This window comes from Trachemys scripta, chromosome 23 (assembly GCF_013100865.1).
Source record: "Trachemys scripta elegans isolate TJP31775 chromosome 23, CAS_Tse_1.0, whole genome shotgun sequence".
Taxonomy (NCBI): Eukaryota; Metazoa; Chordata; order Testudines; family Emydidae; genus Trachemys; species Trachemys scripta.
The window spans coordinates 10834864-10862328 of NC_048320.1; the positions used below are offsets into that span (position 1 = coordinate 10834864).

Below are 27465 nucleotides of genomic sequence, written 5' to 3' on the forward strand. Positions count from 1 at the left end.
GGATTGGGTGTCAGAAGTAACGATGGTTCTCTGCAAATGCAGGACAAATTTAGGACGTTGCTGAGCTTAGAAATGACATACAGCCGCACTGACCGGTCATGTTAATGGAAAGAGGAGAGGCAGCATGGGGATCTCTGCCAGTGACTTCCTGGGTGAGGGAAAGTCACTTCAGTTCTCTTTTGAGAGTTCTGTGCCTTAGTGACCCCATCTGTGAAATGGGCCTAATAAGATCTGCTCCCCTTCACCAACAAATGGAGAGATGAAAGTCAAATCCCTCTTTGAATCTGCCCCGTTGCTATCGTTTCCTAGGGAAACCCTGGTGCTGATGCTTGGCGCGTTTTTTTTTGTTTTTTTTTCATACGCCGCTTTACTAGAAATTGATTGAAAAGGGTCCAGTCCGGCTCAAAATTCCAGCCATTCCCAGCGGGAATTCTCAGCCCCAGTAATTCCAAGAAGAAACGGCATCTTTTTTTTTTTTTTTAAAGGGGGTAATTGGCACTTCATTTATCTGGGAGGTTTGTTATGACTCCGAGCTAACAGATAACCGCACTTAGCAAACTCTCACTCTTCACTAATGGAAGATACTTTAATCTAATAGCCATGTATCATCTGACACGGGGGCCTTTGAAGAGCCTCCTCCCACCGTGCACGCAATGTTCTTCCTTCCCTGGAATGATGTCCCGGCCTCACGGGGAGATTTCCTGACTTCCCAACTCCAGAATGGCTTGATGCCCGAATTGGGGAGTGTGGCTGGCGAAGGAGATTGGAGCAGATGAGTCGAGGGAAAAGGTGGGTGCTGTAATGAGGCGAAGGCTGGTGGTGGTTTAGGCGACGAAGAAAGGGGAGGTTTAAAATAAGAGCTATGCTAGCAGAGGTGGCCACATAGCCGTGTCTCTGCAGAAGCGTCCCTGGTGTAGTCCCAGCCGATGCCCTACAGCAGAGCTGACTTCAGCTTGGTGGGGCAATTGTAGTGCCTGTCTCTCTCCACTGACTAGTACCGTCTCCTGTCCCAGCTTGGCATCTGACACCCGGGATCTTTTTCCTTCTGCTTCTGATTTGCTCTGCTGCGTGTAGGGTCCCTCTGCTCTCCGGTATGGCTGACTCCTGCTCCCTGCCCTGGCACGCTTTCCAGATGGATGTTCAAGATGAGCCGCTACCTCTTGACTTCCACGTTTGTATCTGCCTCGAGGCTCTTGGTCCTGCGTCTCAGCGCTCACTCTGCAGGGACAGAAACCACCCGAGATGTTTCATCGCCTGGGCTCCCAAATGCAGGAGCCTGGGGCTTGAAGCAGAAACATCTTTGTCCAGGTCAGGGCAAAAGCGGCTCCTGAACTCCAGAGACGTTCACACCACCCTCGCCTGCACCGCCTCCCTGAGTTGTACGCCAAGCAAGGAAACTGAGGCAAGCCTCGGCAAAGGCTCCCGCAGTCCTGTTCTGTTTATCCTGGCCTGCTTCAGGCACGAAGATTTTGGGCATGTGCATACTGCAGTCCCGGGGTGTGAGTGCAACTCAGGTAATCATAGCTTTCATCTAGGTCCCGGAGCAGTGAAGCCACGGCAGCCCACAGGCCCACCCCAGGCTCGGGGGTAAGTACTTGAGTGGCTCGCCCTGCTGCAGCCCATGGTGCTACGGCTTCCTTGCTCTGGTATGCAAACTAGCTAGATTAAAGCAGGTAAATCTACACAACATAAGAATATAAGAACAGCCGTACTGGGTCAGACCAAAGGTCCATCTAGCCCAGTATCCTGTCTACCGACAGTGGCCAATGCCAGGTGCCCCAGAGGGAGTGAACCTAACAGGTAATGATCAAGTGATCTCTCTCCTGCCATCCTTCTCCACCCTCTGACAAACAGAGGCTAGGGACACCATTCCTTACCCACCCTGGCTAATAGCCATTAATGGACTTAACCTCCATGAATATATCCAGTTCTCTTTTAAACGCTGTGATAGTCCTAGCTTCACAACCTCCTCAGGCAAGGAGTTCCACAAGTTGACTGTGCGCTGTGTGAAGAAGAACTTCCTTGTATTTGTTTTAAACCTGCTGCCTATTAATTTCATTTGGTGACCCCTAGTTCTTGTATTATGGGAATAAGTAAATAACTTTTCCTTCTCCACATCACTCATAATTTTAAATACCGCTATCATATCCCCCGAAGCTGCAGCTGCACCTCCATGAGGCTTCTTAACTTCCTCCCGGGGTGAGAGTTTTCACATGAAAATCCATTTGGATGCAAAGGAGACGTTCCTCGGCATGGTGGTTCCTTGATGATGTCCCGTAATCGAGCAGAGAGGGTGCAGCCTTGTCTCGGGATCAAGGGAAGCGAAGTATCCTAGTCATCCAACAAAAGTGTCTGCTTCCCCACACCGGTTAGGCCTCATCTTTAACTTCAGTGGGCGTTCAATCAGGCCGCCACTCTATGAAGGTCTGGGATGCACACAGATTTTGTCCCAGTTTCAGTTAGGGGTGTGATTATTTCCCCAATATAGTTAGAATCATAGAAGATTAGGGTTGGAAGAGACCTCAGGAGGTCATCTAGTCCAACCCCCTGCTCAAAGCAGGACCAATCCCCAACTAAATCATCCCAACCTGGGCTTTGTCATCCCAGTTTTTGTTATACCAGTACAACTCCCAGTGTGGACGCAGTTATACCAATACTCCAATATAACCCTCCATGCTAGAGAGGTTGTACTGCTTTAACTATACAGGGATGGTTACAAAGCAGCACAACGTCTGTACGTAAAGAAGCCCTAACTTAGGTGGAGGTACTCCTGGTTTGCACTCAGGGCCGGATGTGTCTAGACGAACGGCTCTCGTTCCGTTTAGATCGGACCCTTTTAACATCAGTGGAAATCAGCTGAGAGGGGAAGCCCTTGAGATGGCCCCAGGATTTCAATCAGGCTACCGTCCACACTTGCACCCACGCTGCTGCAGTATCACTGTTCCAGGAGTGAGCTAGATTAGAGCTAACCCCATGATTGCAATGTAGACATGCCCTTGGGTCTAGCGAGCAAAAATACCAGCAGTGAAGCCATGGCTGCGCCGGCCAGACAGTCCCACCCGGGACCATAGTTACGTCCACATGGGCTGCGGTCGCACTTCCGATTCCAGCGTAGTTATGTCCTAAGAGTTTGTGTACACTTGAAACGTTACAGCCTTAGTGCTTCAGTATCGAGCTACCTACGCCAATAGGAAGGGTTCTCCCGCTGGAGTAGGTAATCCACCTCCCCAAGAGGCGGGAGCTGTGAAGAATTCTTCTGTCAATCTAGCACTGTCTACACCAGGGGTGGGTCAGTGTAATTGTGCTGCTCAGGGGTGTGAAAAATCCACACCCCCGAGCAACGTAGTTGGGCCGACCTAACTTTTTGGCATAGGCCAGGCCTCGGCTTCATACTCTGCTTCTCTGGGGCTAGGCTGCTGGGCAGCCGCCCGCCGTGGGGCGGCGTAGTGACAGTCTAGCCTTGGGGTGGGCAAACTTTTTGGCCCGAGGGCCACATCTGGAGGGGAGGGCTACGGGTGGGGGGGATGAGGAGTTGGGGGTGCAGGAGGGTGCTCCAGGTTGGGACCAAGGGGTACAGAGGGCGGGAGGGGAATCAGGGTTGGGGCAGGGGGTTGGGACGTGGGTCAGAGTCAAGGGTGCAGGCTCCAAGCAGCGCTTACCTCAAGCAGCTCCCAGAAGCAGCGGCATGTCCCCCCTCCAGCTCCTACGCAGAGGCACGGCCAGGCGACTCTGCGCGCTGCCCTGTCCACAGGCACCGCCCCGCAGCTCCCATTGGCTGCGGTTCCTGGCCAATGGGAGCTACAGGGGCAGCTCTTGGGGCAGTGTGCGGAGCCCCCTGACTGTCCTTACTCGTAGGAACCGGAGTGGGGACATGCCGCTGCTTCCGGAAGCCGCCCGGCGTGGGGCAAGACCCCGACCCTGCTCCCCGGCTGGAGCTCAAGGGCTGGATTAAAACGTCTGGATGCAGCCCCCAGGCCATAGTTTGCCCACCCCTGGTCTAGCCGTTCCATTGTGTGACTGCAGGATTGTTTGTTCGCAGTGAAGTTCCTTATGGAGAACCTTTCCGCAGAGGTGACCTGACCTGCTTTTTTAAATGAAATAACTCGGCAGCTAAACTGCAAAAGCAATTAGGCCTAATTACCCTTCAAAATTTGTTTTTACAGAGGGATGCTGGGTTTGAATGATGAAATAATGACCCCACTTAGCACTTCTGTGGGGCTTCCCATTTGCAAAGCCCTGTACAAACATCCGCTAATTAACCCCTACAGCACCACGCTCTCCCTCGCCCCCTGGGCGGTAGGTGCCCATTTTACAGATGGGGAATGAGATGAGGCAGATTCGGTCGAGCGCTGCTTGGAGTCAACTGGTTCGAGTCCCAAGGGTTCCCTTTGTCACACGGTCACCTCTGTGCCCTCTTCTATGCACCTTTCCCGGGCCCGTCGGCAGTGTCCCAGATCCTCAAAGACATTTAGGTGCCTAATTCCCATTGATTTCCTGCTCCCTTGGAATCGTTCCTAGAGGCCCACGTCTGCCAGGTTACTTATAGTGAGTCTGGTTGATTGGTATGTAAATGGTCCGTGTCTCCTTGTCTGCCTTTAGACTGAGAGCTTCTCAGAGAAGGTCCTGTCCTTGACTGTCTGCACAGCATTTTGAGGTGCTACCGTCCTTAAATACATTTGTAATAATAAGAATAATGGAACTGCGTCAGGCTGGGATAGAATTGTCAGGGGAATGTTAGAGACGTAAGGTGGGTGAGGTAATATATTTTATTTGACCCAGGGGTCTTGGAACAGGGTGGGCCATGGCCCTCTCACGTTTTACCAGCTGTAAGGGCGAGCGATAGGGAGCGGGAGCGGAGAGGAGCGAGCAGGGGGTGGGGTCTTGGGGGGAAGAGGTGGTGCAGGAGCAGGTCTTTGGGGGAAGGGGCAGGGCCTGGGGCGGGACCACATCCCCGCCCACTTTTAGGGCACGTCCACCGCTCCTGATTGGACTACATTCTCTTGATGAAAGAGACGCTTTCAAGCTAAACAAAGCTCTTCTTTGGGTCTGAGAAGGATTCTGTGTAGCTCGAAAGCTGCCTTTCACCCACAGAGGTTGGTCCAATAGAAGGTACTGCCTCTCCCACCTGGTCTCTCGAATATCTGGGACCAACGTGACTACAACAACACTGCAAAGAAGTGCATATTCATCAGAATATCTCATCTCACTCAGTCAACTCCTTCTCGTTGCAGGGCCCTTGGGCACTGGTGCACCTCAATCCCTCCTGCTCTCTGCCTGGCACACACAATAGTTTAGTCTCCTGGGAGATATCCTCTCTCCTAGAGCTGGAAGGGACCTTGAAAGGTCATCAAGTCCAGCCCCCTGCCTTCACTAGCAGGACCAAGTACTGATTTTTTCCCCAGATCCCTAAGTGGCCCCCTCAAGGATTGAACTCACAACCCTAGGTTTAGCAGGCCAATGCTCAAACCACTGAGCTATCCCTCCCCCATTGGGAGTTGTAATGCTTTGGGCTTGTCTTGTGGGTGAGGGTTAGTGGAGGTCAAACTAAACAATCTGGCCTTAAACTGTATGGCTTGCCCCAGTTTGGTAGACGGTAGACACGCAAAATGAGCGTAACTTACACACCAAGATCATGCCAAGAGTAGAGTGAGTCGCAGAAAAACTTTTTAAGAGGAGGGTGTGAGATAAATGATACTCCTGGGAGAATTCTGCACCACTGCGCAATGCAGAATTTTGCAGAAATTAATATTATGTGTGCAGAACTTCCTTTTCCCGCCACAGAAAAGGGCTGCAGGAATGTTGGCCGACACTAGGGGCCACTGGGCCAGGCAGAGCCCAGCTCGCCAATAGAAGACAAGGCCAGGGGAAGCAGGAGGGACCTGGAGGGTTCCCAGAAGCTGCAGTTCCCAGCACACCCTGAGGGAAGGAGGTGTTGGCGCGCAGGGAACTCCATACCACCCGGGACCCAGCATCAGGTTGTTTCTCCATCTGGATCGCTCGGCTCTCGGAGGGCAGGGGGTATGAGTGTCTGGGCAGGAGGCCGCTGCAGCTGGCCTCTGGGGAACAGGGGGTGTGAGTATCTGGCCTCCCGGCTGGGCTCTGGGGGGAGGGGACAGAGAAACAGGAACTGGGCTGTCGTAGGGGTTTCTTTAACTCTCTACTCCTGGGGGAATTTTAGTGCATGTCTGTATTGTTACAGACATACTTGCTGACAGGGATTTTGAAATAAATTACCAAAATACTTGAAACTGGCATGATTATATAGTGTGATTTTTGACAAATAAAATTTGCAGAATTTTTAAATATTGTGCACAGAATTTTTAATTTTTTTGGCGCAGAAATTTTACTTTTTTGGTGCGGAATTCCCCCAGAAGTAGCTAAAGCAGCTTCCCCACCCCTCCCCAGAGAGAGACGCTCTTGAATGTCTCCTGCACCGTCCCCTACGTCTGATGGGAGTGGCCACAATTCCCATTGACCCGAGTAGGAGCTGCGCTCTCTAATTATCCCAAGGACTCTGCCTGGTCCCCACCTCGCATCAAATTGGTGTAAATCACTCCCTTTAACTGCTTATGCCCTTACATGGGTTTTCTTGCCCAGTTCACATCCACCCTGCCGCTTTTAATGAGTTGACTGACTGCTCTCTGCTAGTGTAACTCTTTGACATCAGTGGACTTGACACTGGAGATCAGAATCAAGCCCCCTAGGACTACCCGGGAGTAAGGACTCGCAGGACATACATGCAACCTGTATAACTGGATGCCTCCCATAGGGGTTGAGTGATTGTCCCTCAGACCCCTCTGCAAGCGAATGCCAGAGCCAGGATCAGAACTTGGGGGGGATTCCTGACTCCTAAAGCCGTTCTTGTTGCTAAAGCCCACGTTACCTCTATAAAGCCCAAGGAACCACTCGCTCTGCTGACCAGCGGGATTGTTTGCTTAACTCAGGAACGAGCTATTGGCTCTTGTGTGATGGCTTCTGATCTCCTGCAGGCTTCCAACCCAGTAGGAGAGGGAGGTTCTGCAGGAAATACAGTCAAGCCTCTTAATTCCAGTGGTGTGGTGCAAAAGGGACCAGCATAGAGCCCTGCAGCACAAAGCATGAACTGGAATTAGCCCATTCTCCAGTCACTGTTTGGTTTTTGTTCTGTGCCCCTCTCCAAAAAGGTGGAAGCTGGTGGTTTGACTTATTTCTATACACAAATTGAGGTCCCGAGGGACAGCTATTCTTTATGTGCAACACGGCTCTACAGTTACAGGAGAGAAACCGAGTAACAATCAAAACCCTCAGGGAAATCATTTAATATTTCCAGCCTTCTCACATGGGTTCTTGACACTCCGGTCTGTGGAGGGGAAACACTGATTTATGCCGTCAGTCATTAGACAATGTAGAGGTGAGGTCAGGCGCGGGCATTCTTCATCTCTTCTCCGGTGCTCAGAGATCCCTTGAGCCAGGTGGAATCAAAGCATTTCAAATGGTAGAGGTCATGAGAGTGACACCGTAAGAGGTAAAAGAGCATAGCCTCCTGCCTCCTCCTGTATGGTTGATACCTATATATCTTCATATTGCCATTGTTTCCGCTTGAAAAATTGCATGTCATTTGTTTCACTTTTTCCTACCCTCCTCTGTCCTTAAATCCTCTTGATTTTCCACCATGATCTATAGGAATCATTTGTGTCAAGGCTGACGATTATGTGCTACAGAATTTTTATAGAGATGGGCTTTAGCCAACAGGTGTCTGGTCTTTTGTGGCCTGGCAGAGGTCCTGTAAATGAAAATCACATCCGCAACTTTGGGAATTTTTCGGCGTTGATTTTGTGGTTGCCGATTTCCCTAGCAGAGAAGTGCCAAGGGCATGGCCTCCGCATTCCAGTAGACAGTGCCGGCCTGCAGGAGGACAGAACTCATGGGGAGGTACGATGCAATCCAGAAACTGGTGAAGTTTGTCCGTTCCCAAAACCCAAGTACATTTCTGCATGACCTTGACTACAGCACAGCTATCAAGATAATTACTTCTGGTAGCCTAGCAGCTCCATTCCTTGACAGTCCTCTGCTTTCTTCCCACCTCCAGATTTTCTGTCTGTCCATTCAGAACAAACCTTGGGGAAGGTGGGGGATGAGGGATAATTTGAGCTTGTACAACACAAGGCTAGATTGTGACCGTATCCTGTTACCGTCCCGCGCCCATGTGACTACTACCGTAGGAGCACACCGCCGCAGGAGATTCTCGACCAGCGGGACCCGCTTATCGGGCGAGTGGTTTAGAAGTTCTAGAGATGGCCCCAGGCCGTGACGTTGGGACTGGGATCCAACTCCTCCAAAAGCCTGGGGCTGTTTGGAGCCATCAAAACTGCATGGTTCCAGGGTGAAACTCAAGAGGGCAGAGCATCTCCATGGAGAATCCCTCGCCGTTGAATTTGGTCCTGTTAGGGATCAGGATGAGCACGAAACCAGCCGCCTTCTGAGTACATTGTAAGACCCATCTGTATACTTGGTCCTGGTAGATCCACGAGAGGGTGTTTCATGAAGCTAGAGAGCAGCCAACGTTCCTCTGGGCAGGAGGAGCTCAGCCGCTCTCTGCGTCGGTAACCATTAGTGCGCTAATTCAGGAAGTGGAGGATTCGAGTTTTGGTCGCTTAGGGTATATCGATCCCCGAACGCGCTCCCCGTCGACTCCGGAACTCCACCGGAGCGAGCGGCGGTAGCAGAGTCGACGGGGGAGCTGCGGCCGTCGATCCCGCGCCGTGAGGACGGGAGGTAAGTCGGACTAAGATACGTCGACTTCAGCTACGGTATTCCCGTAGCTGAAGTTGCGTATCTTACATCAACACCACCCCAGGCCTTAGTAGCTGAATTGACTCTTCCTCCTTTATGGACAGGGTACCAAGAGACTGTGGGTCTGTCTCTGGTCTCCTCAGCTGAGCTGGTCCTGATCGGCACCAGGGGAAAGGAGAGGAGAAATGGTTCCAAAGAGCCCCAAAGCAGACGTGGGGGAGAGGGTACGAGAGGCAATCATCCAGGATCAGCCTTTTGTTCTGTGCTTGTACAGCACCTCGCACCGTGGGAGTCCCGGTCCATGACTGAGGGCTGCTGTGTGCTACCACAGTACAAAGAATAGCTAATGGATATGGGGTGTGCAGGCGTTACCTGTGTTTATTGAGGGGCCCAATCCCGGGGCACCTCTGCAGACCAGACGCTGGTAGACCTGAGCTCAGTTCAGCCTTAATTGTGAGCAAGCCTCCAATAACCAACTCCGGGCATGTATGATGATGAGGGGTCAGATCCTAAACTCCAGTGGAAGCCAATGGGCGTTTTTAAATGAGGAAAGACCTTGGGTGTTGGTCAATAATTAATAACCTTATTATTACATGCTTTTCCTTGGAGAGAGGGTACTATATAGGGAACTGCAAGTTCCTCTCTGCTCCTGTGAGATGGGGTGAGAGAAAAAATTCAGTAAGGCCTCAGATTTCAGGCTCCGGTTTCCAAGGTGGTGGTGGAACCTCAGTGAGAAGCAAATATTTGGCCAAGTGCCCCCTGAAGCGAGCTGGTATCCGGTGTAACTTCACAGCTTGCCCATATGTTGTTACTTATACATCAGACTTTTTGAGTAATGACGTACGGGGCCTGGGTGAGAGTTGGCTTTTGTCAAGCATATATTTCAGTGGCGTTTAAATAAACCCATCGAGCGGCACGTCTCGTGAACTTTTTTCTTCCATCCATCTGCACCGAGCCGCCCGCGAAACGAAATGGATGAGGCCTTCATGCCTTCTTCAGTCCCCGGAAAATGAGCCAGTCCAGTTAACAATAAATGGTGGCCAATTGGAGCACACATGACTGGTCTAGTGAAGAAGGAAAGAAAGTTGAGCAATAATGAAGTCCCTGCGTCCGTGTCCCTGTGCGTGGACAGGAAAGGACGGGTGGTTTATAACTGTTTATTGGAGTTAATGGTAATAAATTCCTCACTTGTGAGGCATTAACTTTAATGTTTTCATTCTGTGATGATTTAGGTTTTCCCTTTTCACGTTGTAAATCATGCTGTCCCGGTAGCACAGCAGGTCGAGTGGCTGACATAATGTTATGTTTGGGGGAGAGAAGTAACAGGGGAGCGAGATATCTCTCTCTCTATATGTATATATAAAAAGAAGACTTGTTAAAAAAAAAAAAAGTCCTCGGACGGATGGACAGACGAACAAACGCACCAGAGCAGAAATGTGCAAGTCTCAGTTGCAAAGCCGGAGTAAAGGGCTGGTTTCCATAGCAACTTCCAAAAGGTACTTGGTGCCGAAAGGGTTGTGGTGGTTTTTTTTTTTTTTTTTCCACCCTCCCTCTTTGCTGAGTGTGAGCCCTGAGCTAATGAGCTGTGCAAATAGATAGTGAGATTTAGTGTTTTTTATTTTGCAATTATAGACTTAGTGGTTTGGATGGAAACTTTTGGACCAAAGGCGCCGCCTCCTTTCTGGATTCCGTTTTTGCTTTTTGCAAAGTTGGTTTAACTTCAGACTTGCTGTGAAATTTTCCAGGCAGCATAACAGACACTGAAAGTCTCCCTACATGGCCCAGGTCAGTACCAGTCCCATCTGAAATCAAGGAATTCTGTCTGTTCTGTTTTGTTTCATTGTCAGTCATCGACTCCTTAGGAAAACCTACACTAACTAGCTAGCTCTCTAGATAGAGGTCTGTCTCTGGCGGGCTGTCTTTACGATCTACCGATATTATGCCAATAACTATGTGGCATCTACAAGAATTTCAAAGCATAGCATTGTTCCATTAGGACAATCTTCCATTCTTCGGTGGGTTTGTAACTTCCTAAGATGACTTCAGTGGGACTAGCATTTAGTCCTTTATGTCAAGAGTCGTCATAGGAACACAGAAATTGCCATAAGCCATCTAGCCTTGAATCCAGGCTTCAGTGTGGACGGTAGCAGATGCTTTAAAAGAAGATGTTTAAACTCGCACCGTGGCCAGTTCTGCTGTCACGTCCCCCCGAGGATCCTTTTTTCTTGACCTGTCTCCGATTTTGAATGCAAACTTTTGATGGATTGTTTGCATTCAGACAAAACAGCATTGCAAATTGGGATACCATGCAATATGTTAGGCTTTTGTAATCGAAGAGAACAGGACCCGCGTCTGAGCCCTCGGAAATTTCATTTGATAACTTCCTCCATGTGATTTGCTGCCTTTGAATGTAAACTGCACCTTGGTTATCGGCCAACTTTCATTCCAGGTAGCTATCCTAAGGTAGATGCCTGTCCTTTGAACTTGACTTACTAGCCTCTTATGAAAAGTCTTATTGAAGCCCCAGTAAATCACCTCCACTGCCTTCGCTTCATCTACTTTCTTATTAACCTCCTTAAAAAAAAAAAAACAACAAAAAGCAATACAATTAGTCTGGCACAAGATCTATTTCAGATGATGCACACTGACAATTGTTTAGTTTCCCATTTTCTGTGAAACAGTTGCTCGTTTCATTCCTTTTTTTTATAAACGATTCTAAGTTTTCAAGGCACTGAAAAGTTAGATCAAGTTCCCGAGCTGGGAGACTGAGAGAGAAGCACGACTACGAGAGAACACAGGGCAAGGAGGAAGAGAGAGACTAAAGAGAACAATGGGATGAGGAGCAGCAGAAGGAGAGAAGAAAGAGAAAGCAGGGGACATGAAGCTGATGTTTTGATTAAACAAAATAATGGTGGAGGGCAAGGAAAAGGTGCAAGAGATGAGCTTGGGGGTGTAGAGAACACAGGCCAACATGATGCCGTTTTCAACCAGCAAGCTTGCGTGAAATTTGCAGGAGATTTTTGCGTGCCACTCATTAAACCACGTTCTTTTACTGATGTAACAATGCTGACTTCAGTTGAACTACACCAGGTCCAGGGTTGTCTGCTTAACTCTGGCTCTCCAGCGTCTTCATCTTGCGAATGGCTTTGTGAGAAAGAAGGCCTCTCGTGAGCCCCTTCTTCCCCCATCATCTGTTTTCTACACACACACACACACACACACACACACACCCTGCTGCTTGACTCATCAGGTGTTCCATTCTGCAGGTCACCAAGGAGGACCACCATCCTCCATGGGCCTTTGTCTTAGCAACATGGGGCCTTCTACAGAACCCTCTTGAATTTGAGAGAGATGGAGGGTCAGTAGCTTAAATAAGGGGAGACTCACCCTCTTATATGGGGGCCCATAAGATGCTGACTGAAAGAGGGATTTGATACTGCACAGTATCTTACAGCAATGGTCCCAAATACTGCAGTGAGGTCCGTGTAAGCGGCCATGCTTGTAGACCCATTTACCGTCAAATCCCGTCGTACGAATGGGCAAAGTTGCTACCGCGGTCAGTTCCTCAGTGTTGGTCTAACTCTGCTCAACCACCAAACTCCCACTGACTGCAATGGGAGTCGGTAGGTCACTGCCGAGCGCTTTGGAAAATCCCACCTCTAGATTTATTTTAATAAGGTTGCTCTCAGGACAGTGCCTAGGAGCAGGCTCCGGGCTCAGCACGTCGACCCGAAGTGAGGGAGCAGGAATGACAAACGCTCAGGAATTGATGCAATAGCAACGTCTCCACATTCCCTGCCTTTGAACGTGCAGGTAACATGGGAGCCTGAGGGCTGCCGTGTCCTCCAGGCCTGTTTGGCTGTAGCTACCGTGATGCCTGGGATGGGATTTCTAAGAGAAGGCGGGGGGAGTGTCTGGTGTGAGCACAGATCCCCATCTCAGATGAAATTAAGATGCACATTTTTAACAGGGAATGTTAATCCTTGGGCCAGTTGCCAAAGGAGGAGCTAACTTCTCTATCGTTTCGGGCTAGTCGACGCAGCTAATGGCAAGCCAGGCTGTGAGTCTACAGCGCACCAGCTTGCCGGGCAGTGACTTGCCATGTGGCCTTTGCCACAGTGCAGCGAATGTCCCTGTAGCAATGCGGGACTCACCCCTGTGGCGCCTCCTGCTGGTCCGATATGGGAATTAGCTCGCCAGCCTTGGAGCGCCCTCTGCAGGCCAATGTCCCACTGTCGCTGGGCCTGTGTCCCTCCCGGACCCCGCTGCCCGTCTCCCTTGGGTGCGGCCCCCTGGCAGTATCCCCACTCTCTGGGCTCCCCTCCCAGGGTAATCCCCACCCTCTATGCCCACCTTGCCTCAGTGTTCACTGCCAGTCCTCATCTAGCCCCCGCACTCTGCAGTCCATATCACTCATCATCGGCAAGGGGGGATTTGAACCTGTTGCCTCCAGTAACCAAGTCTGGAGGGAGAAAATGCGTCTCTGTGTTTCCCCCAATAGGGCAGTGGGTGCAGAACTGTCATGTCCTCTGCAGTAATATGCCTCACCACAGATTTCATCTGTATGGCTCCGGGTGTGTTACGAGGGCTGTATCCGGGAGGTTCTGACAGCAATGTTTGTCTTGTGTGCTGCAATCATAAGGGCATTTAGCCTTTAATGTTTCCAAGGTGGTTGGGGTGTGTGTGTGTGTGTGTGTGTTTAAGCTAAGCAGTCACATAGCATTTACAAAGGAGGGTAAGTATCACGATTCCTATTTTACCGATGGGGAAACTGAGTCACGGAAAGGAGATGTGTCTTGCCCAAAGAGAGGTGTTATTATTTATTAGTTGTATTGCGGTCGTGTCTAGGAGCCCCAGGCATGAACCAGGTCCCCACTGCGATAGGCGCTGTACAGATACACACCAAGAACATGGTCCCTGCCCCAAAATCCTTACAATCCAAGAGAAGAGACGACAGGTACATGCAGAGAGACGGGCAGAGCATGACACAATGCGGCTACAATGAGTCCAGTGATGGAGCTGGGTTATGCATGGATGATCCTGGCTCCCGGCCCTGTGCTCAGTCTCCTAGGCCATGCTGCCTTGTTTTTTCCCCTCTTCTTGGATGTGTTTGATGGACCCTTTATAGCTCCCCAGAATCCTCCTCGACTCAGGAGACCTCAGCAAAAGACAGTGCTGGTTCTGCTTGCCCATGAAGGACCAGCACATAGGGCAAGAGCGGACTAGAGAGATCTGTAACTTGCAGATGGCCCCTGGAACATGCAGGCAACCCTTCTCTGCAGACTTGTTTCTTGGGGGGGGGGGGGGGGCAGGGAAGCCCCATGCTGATAATGTACTGAAAGTAAATGAAATTAAATAAGCAAACCAGCGCTCGCCGCTCCTGCCTTTCCCCCTGGGTAATTCAATTCAAACGCTCATACTGATGGGATCTCACAGGGGCTGCCTGCGTCACCCCGCTGGGGCCTGGAATCTTAACGTCTAAATAAAAGTTTCACTCGAGCATTTTTTATGCTCCTGCCAGCGGGATCAGTGAGCTGGCATCGGGCACGCTAATGTAATATTCATACTTGCGGGTTCCCCCTGTGTACCAGGCAGCGTCAGCCCATTTTCATAATTATAAATGTCCCATAAAATGACATTTAGATTTGCATTAACGAAAGGGGCCTGGATTCCGATTTAAAAAAAAAATGCTTACCGTGCCTTTTTCTTTCTCTCTCTCTACAAGTCGGAAGTTCAGCATCTCAAAGCGAAAAGCATATGATGTATCTGTAACAAAAGTGCTGCTCCCTGTGTGGGTGGGGAGCAGAGAGGCCAGGCCGGGTGGCCCCTGCACCAGGGTTCTGAGCGACCCCAGTGTCTTGGAAAGTTGTGGATTCTGATCAGAACTGTTCAGCCAGCCCCCATGTCAATAACGGGCTTCCTGCAGCAGGACCCCATGTCCTGCTTTAGAAACGTAGGAATTGCTATAGTGGGTCAGACCAGTCCAGGGTCTTAGAATATCAGGGTTGGAAGGGACCTGGACTAATCCCCAGACAGATTTTTGCTCCAGATCCCTAAATGGCTCCCTCAAGGATCGAGCTCACAACCCTGGGTTTAACAGGCCAGTGCTCAAACCACTGAGCTATCCTGCAACTGGCAGTGCCTGATAACCATCTGCGTCAGAGGAAGGTGCCAAATTTCCACCGGACACCAAACAGTTATCGGTCCGGTTATGCCCTCAAGCTTGAGGCCTTATAGCCCTTCCAAACAGATGTCCAGTCTTGGTTTTGAATCCTGCTGTGCCTCAGCAGTATCTTGCTGCAGTGAGTTCCACAGGTTAACGCAGGAAAAACATTTGCTTGAATCTGGTTTTAATTTGCCGCCTTTCTGTTTCATGGGGAAAGGCCAGATCTACTGAATAGGGGTGAAATTCACCCCTGGCCAGAGGGCCGACGTGAGGCCAATGCACCACTCAAGCCTTCAAACTAGAATTTAAGCGATGGGCCTCTCCCCAGAGCTGAGCTTCACCCTAGGAGCCAGATCCTCGCCTGGTGTAAACTATGAATCTGCCCCTGCGGATGGCTCCGATTCCCAGGTAATAACGAGCACAGAGGGGGTGCCCACGTAGGGGAGGATGTATGTACAAAACCAGACTTTGTGCCTTTGATGCCGCTCTCGTGTCTGGCGTTCACGCCGAGAGCCGTGGGCGGGGATTTATAGCAGCCCCCGAGTTTGCAAACTATAAAACACAAAAATGAAAAGAGTCTGCAAAGGAGGGAGCTGACACCAGGGATGGATTGGGCCGGGAGAGAGACACGCTAAGAAAACAGGAGCAACCCTTCTGGTCTGGGATTCTGGGAAGTTACTCATACTTAAAAGGCTGCCAAGCTCAGGCACTGGGGAGATGATTAGTGGCGTGCAGTGAGTCATTTTTTATTGTGTTTCAGCACAAATTATTAAGACCCAAGGCGGTGGTGGGGCGGGGGATGCGCTCAGTGGCTGGGGAATTCCCGGCTGGATTTTGGGGCTGAGGTTCAATCTGGTCAGTTTCACAGTGCGATGCAAGGCACAGGCTCCCCTCCGTAAGTCTTGAAACCCGCCAGGGGTTTGGCCCGGATGCCAGTCGCTGGGCCAGGGTCTCCGGCCCGAGATGTGCAGGAGGTCCCTCTAGATGATCGCGATCGACCCTTCTGGAATAACGAGTCTGATCCTGCCAGGTAGCAAAAGCCTCCTACAACTTGCTGACAACCCCGGAGCTCTCACTGGGGGCCAGGGGCTTAGCGCCTGACTTGAACGGCTCTGCCCCCAGAACCAGCCTTAGCCTTTTGGGGTAGCACTGCTGGAGGGCTACCCCTGGGAGGCTGGTGTGGGGACCATCACTAGCTGCTCACAGACGATCCACTCCAGCCAAGACCTTCTGGGCACGGAAGAGGGCTGTTAGGGGAGCTCACGGCTGAGTCACCCCCATATTTCTAGATCTCCAAGGCAGGTGGGAGCGTGCAGCTCCAGGATTCGTGGGCCCCAAGTGCCATCTCTGTCCGTCCCAGGGTGACGGCAGCACGGCTAGTGGTCCTGATCCTCCTCTTGCTAGGGCCTAGCCCAGAGCCTGATGGAAGGACGCCTACTGACTCCGCCGGGCTTTGGATCAGGCCCTAAATGAGTGATGTCCCTGTAGTCAATGTGGACACTTCTCTGGTGCCTGACCCCTTATGCAGACACTGACACCCGGGCAGAATAGCTGCGCAAAGCGCAGGGCAGGGTGGGCTCATTGGTGCGAAAGCAAGAGGACCCAAAAGAGAGCACCCCGCTTAAGATCGCAATGGAGATGACGGGAAAGGTGCCGTCTGGGATGCTGCCGGAGAGGCGCCGGACTTTAATTTTTGCGGGGGGTGCTTTGAAACGACAGGGTTGGGCACAATAAAAGCACATGAGATCGAAGGAGCCGAGCGGCAAAACGAACGGGTGCATGTAGGCGTGGCTGTTGACACTGGTGTTCGGGGTTAGCGATGGATGTTCTGCAGTACGGTGCTATGTCTTGGGCGACTCCTGCAATGTTCTCCCTTAGTGCTTCCTTTGTTTTCTACCTGTAAAATCCCCCCGGCAGACTTGGTGGTCTGTGTGTTACCGTGTTTCTCCTGCTTTCTGCCCCCTGTCCCTCTGCCTCCCTCATGTACGGTGACATTAAAAAGCCCTAGTGGAGGCAGATGGGTGGACATCTCAATAACCTCAATAAAGTTTGGTCCAACAAGGTTCGTTGCGAGCTCTTAGAGCAGCTTCCTACAGATAAAAACTGATGTCAGTGCTCGGACGCCTCATAGTTTGGAAAAGATCTGTTGACACCTTCTAGTAGGCTGGAGTATCCAATTTGGGTGTGACGCGTACTGAAGGGTTCGTGTATGAGTCCAGGTCGTGCATGTGTGTGCGTGCACATTGGTTGCATAGACGTTTGGCCAGGCATTGTGTGTCTATGGTTATGCCTGCTCAAGGCAGAGCGCAGCCCGTAGATCGGAAATCTTTTGTGTATTTCACAAGACTTTGCTTTGGTCTCTTTAGGGTCAGAGGACGGCATACAGAAACCTGCTCAAGAGCTGGGGACAGTTTTGAAGCAAGGCTACTTGGAGAAGAGGTCCAGAGGTAACAGTCGAATAAACCGGTTTAAGGTGACCTACAAAGCAGGGTGGGTGGGTTTATGCCCCTTTATTTATGCTGCTTAATGATGATCTATAAATAAGTCCGAGAGTGGGTGGTGGTTGTGGTGGTGGGGGTGAAAAAGGTTTATTTGCTGCTTGTCTTTTACTTTGCAAATTCAAATCTTGTCTCTGCGGATGACTGGAGAACTGAATAGGTTCATGACAGCAGCCGTACCAAGATGGCACCCGATAAACCGAAAGGGAAAGACTTTTAGTCAGGTGATTTAAAATACCATGGGTGGGATATTTTGAAAAATCACCCAAGTGATCTAGGGACTCACCTCCTGTTGAAAGCCAGTGGACGTATGCACCTAAATCACTTGGGTGTTTCCAAAAACCCCAGCCATTACTCCCTGTTAATACCTACTGTATTTAAGTAAAGCGCGTGGGAGGAAAGCTCTCTTCGTTAAAGATTCAACACCACCTAAGAGCCAGGAGAACTCGCCACCGTAGTATGAGTCATCCAAGGATCTCTCCCACAAAAATGGGGTGAATAAGATTTGAACTCTTAATTGTTCTCAAGGTTAAGAACAAGCAAGAAAAAAATCTTTTCTGCAGGAAGGGGTGTGTGGAATCTCTCACGTTTTGTTTAGGCATCATAAGTAACAAAGGGTGCACCTTATGCAGGTCGTCATTCTGCTCAAAGAGCAAAGCCCAAAAATGGGATTAACCATTAAGGCCTTGTCCTCACTAGGGGAAAAAAGGTGGGTTCTTTACTCAGGTTAGCTCCCACGGGGTGAAATCTTAGGGAAGACGACACATTTGTAGCTTTCATACACGTCAGCAGGTCGAGGAAAAGATGTTGCAGGAGACGAAGGTTTGCTTTGACTTGCTAACGCCAGCTACAAACTGCCTGTCTTCACTAGGCTTTTACCTCATCAAGGGCAGGTCTTCACTACAGGGGGGGGTCGATTTAAGATACGCAAATTCAGCTACGCGAATAGCGTAGCTGAATTCGACGTATCGGAGCTGACTTACCCCGCTGTGAGGACGGCGGCAAAATCAACCTCCGCAGCTCCCCGTCGACGGCGCTTACTCCCACCTCCGCTGGTGGAGTAAGAGCGTCGATTCGGGGATCGATTGTCGCGTCCCGACGAGACGCAATAATTCGATCCCCGAGAGCTCGATTTCTACCCGCCAATTCAGGCGGGTAGTGTAGACCTAGCCTTAGTTACCATGTGGTAGCTAAACTGGGTTAAGAACACACCTTTTTTCCTAGTGAAGACATGCCCGCGGGGGTCAAAGGCGTGGGACAGAGTCTTGGGTCATCAGCACCGTATCTAGTGCTCAGTTCTGAGAGTTGACTCGATTCCAGCCCCCGATGCTGTGAGAGATTGTGCAGGGACGGAGGGCTTATACTGACTATAAATACACAAAAGAGACCATGAGACCTTTCCCGCCGTGCTCTTAACCCCCGCTTTCTTTCCCGTTTCCTCACAGACCATGGTTTCTTTGGCTCGGAGTGGCAGAAGCGATGGTGTGTCCTCAACAAAAGGACCTTTCTGTACTATGCAAATGAAAAAAGTAAGCGGCAAAGCACTGGCCTTGTGTTCTCCAAGCCGCGTCTGGTGTCTGGGAGCTCAAGTGGGCTGGGACGAGACGGGGCGGGTCCTTGTTTAACGCTAATGCTTCATGGGGAGATAGTTGCAGAGCATTGTCTCTAGAAGTCCCTGGGGCTTCAGGGGAAAAATTTGGCCCCAACGAATTGGAGTCATTCCTTAGTTTGCGCTGTTGAATCCTGTCATTTTCTGTTATTTGTATTACAGTATTGTCTAGAGGTTCTACTGTGCTAGATGCTAGCTGGCTTATGCCTTGCAGGAAGGTTGATATCCCTTCTGTTTTTCATCCCCTCTTATGTAGCTATGAATGTTCTCATTAGCCATACAAATCACTAATCTCTGGAGGAAGGTTTAACCCTGCTAAGCCCTTAGCCTCAATGATGTCTTGTGGCAGCGAGTTCCACAGGTTAATAATTACGCCTGTGCACCAATTTCCTCCTCTTCGTTTTGCTGCCATTTTCAAAGATGCCCAGTTCTTCTTACGATTCATATCTCACTCCTGGTTTCCTTAAGAGTCCATTGCTTCCTGCTGTCTGTTGGTTTCTCACCTGAAGTTCCGACTTCTCATTTCACCCAGCTGGTAAATAATGATGATGTGCCCGAGGGTGATTGATACCAGATGAGGCATCAGCAGCAGGCATATTTAGAAAGATCTTGGCTTTGTTTTATTTCAATATACTTATTGGTGAAGAAGGAGAGAAGAGAAACACAGGAGTGGAACTGTGTAACTAAAATGCTGAACCAAGTTTTCCATTAGGCATCAGCTGGGCTTTAACTCCCCAAGTGACTGTATATAATCCATGTGTCAGTGTATATAAATATTTTGCAGTTATGGTCCATCAGGTACATATAAACACACAGCTAATACCTCCAACAGAGTTTGGCACGGCTAGATATATGGGCTTCGTTATACAGTTCCGCCCATCCAGAAACACTGCATGCTGACAGCTTTAACGCACGCACATCATATTCTACGTTTCTGCTGTTAAGACAAAAAGAAAATCCGCTGACTCTCACTGACGGGGATGATTTTGTCCTTCTCTAGCATCCTTCTTCTGAGGATCTCAGAGCACGTTAACAAGATTAACCTTTGCCACCCCAGTCACCCAAAGGGGTAGGTCTGTTTTTAAAGAGACACTATTAAAGGCACAAGTGCAAACTATCCTAATGCATAGGAAAGATAAGAAGTAGGGTAAGAGACCACTCTGATCTACCCAGATCGTCTGCGACCTGAAACTCAAAAAAGAATCCCCCAACAAGTGGAAACTAGGTCAAATTACAAAGGATGAATATAAAAAAACCAACGCAAACATGTAGGGACAAAACTAGAAAAGCTGAGGCACAAAATGAGATTAAACTAGCCAGGGACATAAAGGAGAAACATTTTACAGTAAGAAACAGGAGGAAGACCAAGCACAGGGTCGGCGCTATACTCAATGAGGAAGGAAAGACCATAACAGAAAATCCAGCAATGGCCGAAGTGTTAAAGGCCATTTTTGTTTCAGTTTTCACCAAAAAAGTTAGCAGCGATTGGCAACTAACATAGCCATAGGTGCCAACTTCCTCTCTACCCGGGGGGGTGCCCCCACTTGACCCCCACTCCACCCCTTCTCCCCAGGCCCCACCCCTACCCTGCCTCATCCCGCCCCTTGAGCACGCCCCATCCACGCTCCTCCCTTTACCTCCCAGCACCTCCTGCACGCCGCGGAACAGCGCTGGGAAGGTGGGGGAGGAGTTGATCAGTGGGGCCGCCGGCAGGTGGGAGGCGCTGGAGGGAGCTTGGCTGCCGGTGGGGGCTAAGCACCCGCTAATATTTTTCCTTGCGTGCTCCAGCCCCGGGCGCCTATGAACATCAGTGTCAGTGGGGAGGAGCTGAGGCTAAAACAGGAAAATAACAAGTTAAGAATTACTTAAACAAATGAGATGTCTTCAAGACAGCAGGGCCTGATGAAATACATCCCAGAGTACTTAAGGATCTGGCTGAAGAGATCTCTGAGCCATTAGCAGTTGTCTTTGAGAACTCATGAAGGACGGGAGAGATCCCAGAGGACTGGAAAAGGACAAATATAGCACCTATCTATAAAAAGGGGAATAAGGACAACCCAGGGAATTGTAGACCAGAGCTTAGCTTTGGTGCCCGGAAAAATAATGGAGCAAATAATCAAACAACCTATTTGTAAACACCTAGAAGAAAATACAGTGATAAGTAACAGCATGGATTTGTCAAGAACAAATCATGTCAAACCAAGCTCATATCCTTCTTTTGACGGGGTAACAAGCCTTGTGGATAGGTGGGGGAAGCAGCAGATGTGATCTATCTCAGTTGTAGTAAGGCTGTTGATTTTGTCTCATGTGATCGTCTCATAAACAAACTAGAGAAAGACAGCCTAGATTAACCTATTATATGGTGGGTGCACAACTGGTTGGAAAAGTGACCTCAGAGAGTAGTTCTCAATGGTTGACAGTCACGCTGGAAGGGTGTATCAAGTGGGGTCCCGCAGGGATCTGTCCTGGTCTGGCTTTATTCAATATCTTCAGAAATAATTTGGATAATGCCAAAGAGAGTACGTTTGTCAAGTTTGCAGATGATACCAAACTGGGCGGGGTTGCAAGCACTGTGGAGGACAGGATTAGAATTCAAAATAATCTTGACAAACTGGGAAAATGATCTGAAATAAATAGGATGAAATTCAATCAGGACAAGTGCAGAGTACTACACTTAGGAAGGAATAATCAATTGCACAAATACAAATACAATGCAATACAAATACAGAATGGGAAATGACTGCCTAGGAAGGAGTACTGTAGAAAAGGATCTGGGGGTTCTAGTGGATCACAGACTAAATATGGGTCAGCAATGTAATACTGTTGCCAAAAAAAGTTAACGTGATTCTGGAATATATTAGCAGAGGTGTTGTAAACAAGACGCAAGAAGAAATACTCCCACTCTGCTCAACACTGATAAGGCCTCAACTGGAGTATTGTGTCCAGTTCTGGGCACCGCGCTTTGGGAAAGATGTGAGCAAACTGGAGAAAGTCCAGAGGAGAGCAACAAAAATGATAAAAGGTCTAGAAAACATGACCTACGAGGAAAGATTGAAAAAAGTGGGTTTGTTTAGTCTGAAGAAGAGAAGACTGAGCGGGGACATAACAGTCTTCTAGTACCTAAAAGGTTGTTATAAAGAGCAGGGTGATAAATTGTTCTCCTTAACTACTGAGGACAGGACAAGAAGTAATGGGCTTGAATTGCAGCAAGGGAGATTTAGGTTAGACATTAGGAAAAACTTCCTAACAGTCAGGGTAGTTAAACCCTGGAATAAATTACCTTGGGAGGTTGTAGAATCTCCGTCATTGAAGGTTTTTAAGCACAGGTTAGACAAACACCTGTCAGTGACACAGGCGCCAACTTTTTTCTGCACCGGTGGGGGCTCGCGCCCCCACCCTAACTCCACCCCTGCCCCCAAAGTCCCCACCCTAACTCCGCCCCTCCTTGCCCCTATTAGACCCCTCCCCAAATCCCTGCCCCGGCCTCGCCTCTTCCCCCGAGTGTGCCGCGTTCCCCCTCCTCCCTCCCAGGCTTGCAGCATGAAACAGCTGTTTCGCGGTGCAAGCACTGGGAGGGAGTGGGGAGAAGCAGGACGCAGCGGCGCGCTGAGGGGCGGAGGCGGAGGTGAGCTGGGGCGGGGCGGGGAGCTACCGGTGGGTGTTGAGCACCCACCAATTTTTCCCCGAGGGTGCCCCAGCCCCGGAGCACCCACGGAGTTGGTGCCTATGGTCAGGGATGGTCTAGATAATATGTAGTCCTGTCTCAGTGCAGGGAGACTAAGCTAGATGATCTATCGAGGTCCCTTCCAGTCCTACATTGCTATGATACTATGTATCACCACCCTCATTTTACAGATGGAGAAACTGAGTCACAGGCAGGTGGCATGACTTGTCCAAGACCTCCCTGAAAATCGGGTAGCAGAGCCAGGAATAAAACTCCCAGTCTTCTCCTGTATCCACTAGATGTGCTCTCTCCCTTGACGTAAAAAGAAACCAGCTAGTGGCCAGTTACAATAAGGAAATGAGGGGCGGGATCCGCAGCCGGTGTATATTTGGTGAAGTTCTGTTGACATCAGTGGAGCTATGTCAGTTCACCCCAGCCGAGGATCTGATCCAATATGTGCACATGTCTGCACGTCTCCAAGTTTCCAGAGGCAAATTGTCAAAGGCCTCGCTAAATAGTTTCTTCTTTCTTTTCGTATGCAGCAAGCCGTTAATCCTCGACCAGCAGCGGAATAACTGTTTGTATCATATTTCCCCAAGTACACCCAGGTCTCTTCTTCATTACAGGCAGCTCGTCTTGTGTATCCATGTGACCCTAACAACCTTTCCTTTGCTCTTACAATCCTGCAAGTGTTGTTAGCAGGGCCTCCGCTTCGCTGGTCCTTCACCTAACAGGGAAAATGCTACAACCCTTCCTTCTCCTGGGGATACAGATGCTCACACCAGGGGGCTTTCTGCCCATTTCCCACTGAACTTGCTGAGACCCCTTGGGCAGGTCACGGCTCCGTGCCTCAGTTTCCCACATCTGTGAAATGAGCGAAACACCCCTTCTGTGAAGCACTGTGAGCGCCTTCAAGGAAAGGTGCTGCAGCCACACAAAGCCAATATTATTATTTATCATTGTAGGCAAGCAACCGAAAGGGACTTTTCCCATTGAGAGCTACAGTGCCCAGCTGGCTTTCCACCTGCGCAAAGACTCCCGAAGAGAATCCTGTTTCAAACTCATGAGCCCCGGCAAACGCAGCTACGAGGTAGGATCAATAGAAGAAATGATCCTTTTTCTGTGCTCTCCGAGCCCCGGCTGCTTTGAGCGTGAGAACGCTGCGCATATCATACAACGGCGTGAACTTGGGCATGTTGCTATTTACTGTATAGTCTGTCTGGCCCGGTGTGTCTGAATGTCTGAGTGGGGTGAGACCTTTTCTCCATTTCATCATCCCCCAAACCTGAATCCGTGGCCAGAGAAACAAGGCCGGAAGGTTTTGGTGCCCCTCATTCTTGAAAGCTCATCTGGACCCAAACCTTTCCAAGTGTGAACTGCTGCACGGTGTTCAAGCGGTCCTGCTTTGACAAGATCGACAACCGGCAGCAACGCTGACCTCCGTTGCCGATTGGCTAGTCTGCTTCTCCACAGCCGTGCATCTTGTACGGCTCTCTATACCGGTACAAAGCAGGTATAAAACACAAGCAGAACCGAAGCACTTTACCCTCATCTGGCCCAGCGGTAAATGAGAATACAAGCTGCAAAGCAACAGAGAAGTTGGGTCTGGAAGGTCTAGTTGTAAAAGGAATGTCACAAACGGCCTTCACGCTGGTTGGAAGGGGTTAAACCAGGTCTCCAGCTCCCTGGGCTTCGGGGGGAAGGCTGGAAAGTGCTGTCATAGAAATGATCCAAGCCGTAAAGTTTGGATCTGAACTTATGTGCATTTCCGTGGAGTTGTGGTTCAAACTCAATAATAACACCACTTATCTGATGAGACCAAATCACTTGAATCATGAATGAGGCCTGACAACCTTCTCTGCAGTGGGTCAGCAGCATTATCCCCATTTTACAGATGGGGAAACAGAGGCATAGAGAGGTGACCCAAGGTCACCCAGTGGATGAGGGGCAGAGCCAGGAACAGAACCCAGGAGTCCTGAATCCTAGTCACCCGCTCGAACCACTAAACTAGCTCCCTGGGCCAAAAATAGAATCCCGGAGGCCCCTGCTCTAGGAGCTTGTCTACACGACCTCTGCTTAAAACAGTAATGACCTAACAAATGAATTCCCTCCCTAGTTTACAGCTTCCAGTCCTGCAGAGGCGAAAGACTGGGTGGATCAGATCCAGTTTCTGTTAAAGGGTGAGTAGCTATCGGGGAGCACTGTAGCCAATGTGCTTCACTTTACAGTTCATTCAGACAGCCCGGGGCCATTATCTGCAGACAGCTTTGCACTTCTTTAGCTGCCTTCATCCCGGGATCTCAAAGAACTCTCCAAATACTGAGGAATTACACCTCACAGCCCCCAGGGTGGGTATCTATATTATTGTTATCCCCATTATACAGATGGAAAAGTTGAGAGAGGTCTAAGGTCAGAGGGCAAGTCGGTGTCAGAGCTGGGAAAAGAACCCGGGAATCCTGATTCCCAGTCCCCAGCTGTAAAACCAGACAATATTCCCCCTCAGACCTGGGACTAGACCTAGTCTCCTCTCTTGGTCCCGGGCTTTTACCACTAGCAAATCCTTCCACTCTGCTTCTCCTCCTGGCACTGATGCCCTTAAACTCTTCTCCGCAATAAACGAAGGCGCCCAAATGAATAGGATGTGGCTGACGCAGCCCATTGGCGCGGCGCAAAGAACATGGGGGGGTTCAAATCTAATTCGTTATGACTCTTCACCGGTCTAACTTCACTGAGTGGGTTGCTGAATGCCTGCTCTTATGGCACCCTCTGCTGGCCAGTCCGGGGGGTTGGCACTGACCGTGGGGTGTAGGAGTTGTAATCAAATATGGTAGAGAGAGCGATGCAGTCGTCCCTGGGCAGAGCGGGCTATTGACCCTATCCAGTTGTCCCACAATCAGCTAGCGCAGCCGAACACACGAGGAGGGAGACTGGAGTAGGGGGGAAAGGGCCCAGTCATCCAGCATCGCTTACTGGACTGTGAGCTTTTGTTGGTGTAGAGAAAGACGCTGTTGTTGTTTGAAGGACAAGGGCTGCCAATTTCACTCTATATCTTTGCTACCGAGAGAACCAACCATTGTGATTTTTTTTATTTTTTGCAAGAAGCTGGAGTAGAACTTGAAAAACAGGGATGGGCCTGTTCTGGGTTCATGCATGTGACTTACCACTAAGGGCCAGATTCTGAGCTCAGCGATGCTGGTGGAAATCTGGAGTTGCTTCTCTGACTTCTCGGAGCACAGCTGAGACCAGCACAGCTGAGACCAGAAGCTAGCCTGAGACGTGCAAACCTCCTAAAGAAGGAAGGCAGCTTTAGTGCACTCTATCCTATAATCATGTCCAGTCTGTCCGTTAAAACCTTGGCCCTGCTGGCAAATCAGTTCCATTACATTGTCCGAGACAAGTCCACTGACCACATTTCCTTTCCTCGGTGCTCCGCTGAGGTCAGTCTCCCCAGACACCTATGGACCTTAAAAGGGGGCCCCCCCCCCCCCCCGCCCCCGGTTCTGTGTTATTGCAGACCAGGATGGATGGTGAGCACTGCAGGATGGTTGCCTGACTTTTCTGGTAGATTTTAGCCCATGACGGAAGCACCAGCATTTAATGCGGTGGTTTTTGCTTTCCTTCAATTCATTCCTTTCTTTTCATCGTCCCTCCTGCCAGACATGAGCTCCCTCACCATCCCGTACGATGAGGAGGAGGAGGAGGAGGAAGAGGAAGAAGCTTACGATGACATCGACGGCTTTGGCTCGCCAAACGCGAAATCCCACAATAACCTCAACATGGAGGAGGTGGCAGCGGCCAGTGGGGAGGAGGACGAGGACATCTATGAGGTTCTACCAGGTGAGCAGCCGAGCGATCGGGTGAAGAAACGCCCTGGCCACTTGCAATGGGCTGCAGACGCAGCAGAGGGGTATTGACATCCCCTCAACAAACCACTTTCTTTGGAGTAAAAAGGGTTGTTTCATGGGAACGTTTCCACTGACTATAACGTGTTCTGACCTACGTGGCTTTTCCCAACTGTGTTCAGCTTGGTCCACCGCAGACCATGAGAGTTAACCCGTTTCTCTCCCAGTGCAGTGGCTTCTCTGGGACTTGGAGTCTCGTAAATCAAGGTCAGTGTCTGAAACGTGTGCTCTAATTTAACCGACACATTGCTGGGCTCAAAGGCGTCGTCTCTGGCCTGCGTTCTGTGGGATGGTCGCAATGGTCCCTTCTGGCGGGCTTAGGATCTGTAACCGTGATGCTGCTTCTGGTCTTGCAAGGGACAACATATAGTGCAATTAAAGACTTGCTTCACTTGCCAAAGGTGCACCACGCATGGGAGTGAACCAAGCTGTAGCGGCCGGTTGAGGAACTCGGGAGCAGCCCTCCTAGTGCAGAGTCGTACAATTCAGAAGGGCAATGCCCTCTGCATTGTTCCTGACCATAAAAAAGCACCATGGGACCTGCCCCAGAGCCTGCTGTCAAGTGTGGCAAGGCTGGAGAGGTGCCTGGGTGCACCGTTATTCCTTGGAGTTGATTTGGCTGCGGTAGCATGTCCGTTCGCTGGAGGAGTCAGGCGGGCTTGTGCATCCTCACTTCTGCTATTAGCAAGAGAACAGCTCGCGCTGGTGCAGCTACACAAGCGGCCGTTCGTACCCCTGGCCGTGGTGGAGACGGACCCTGCGTTCTTCACCTAGCCCCATTAACGATTGTTCCTGCTCAGGGAACCAGAGAGACATTTCCAAGGATCCCAGGGTGAGCGGCTGTTTTACCACCG

At 50.2% G+C, this 27465-nt stretch overlaps 1 protein-coding gene across 1 annotated transcript in view; it reads left to right on the forward strand.

Moving 5' to 3' along the window:
- The window catches only part of SKAP1 (src kinase associated phosphoprotein 1), a 264424-nt gene that overhangs the window by 192061 nt on the left and 44898 nt on the right, over positions 1–27465 (forward strand). The window contains exons 5-9 of the mRNA XM_034756270.1: positions 17305–17385; positions 18882–18965; positions 23675–23799; positions 24826–24889; positions 26367–26546. Coding sequence (XP_034612161.1) covers positions 17305–17385; positions 18882–18965; positions 23675–23799; positions 24826–24889; positions 26367–26546 — 534 coding nt within the window. The remainder of the gene's footprint in view (positions 1–17304; positions 17386–18881; positions 18966–23674; positions 23800–24825; positions 24890–26366; positions 26547–27465) is intronic.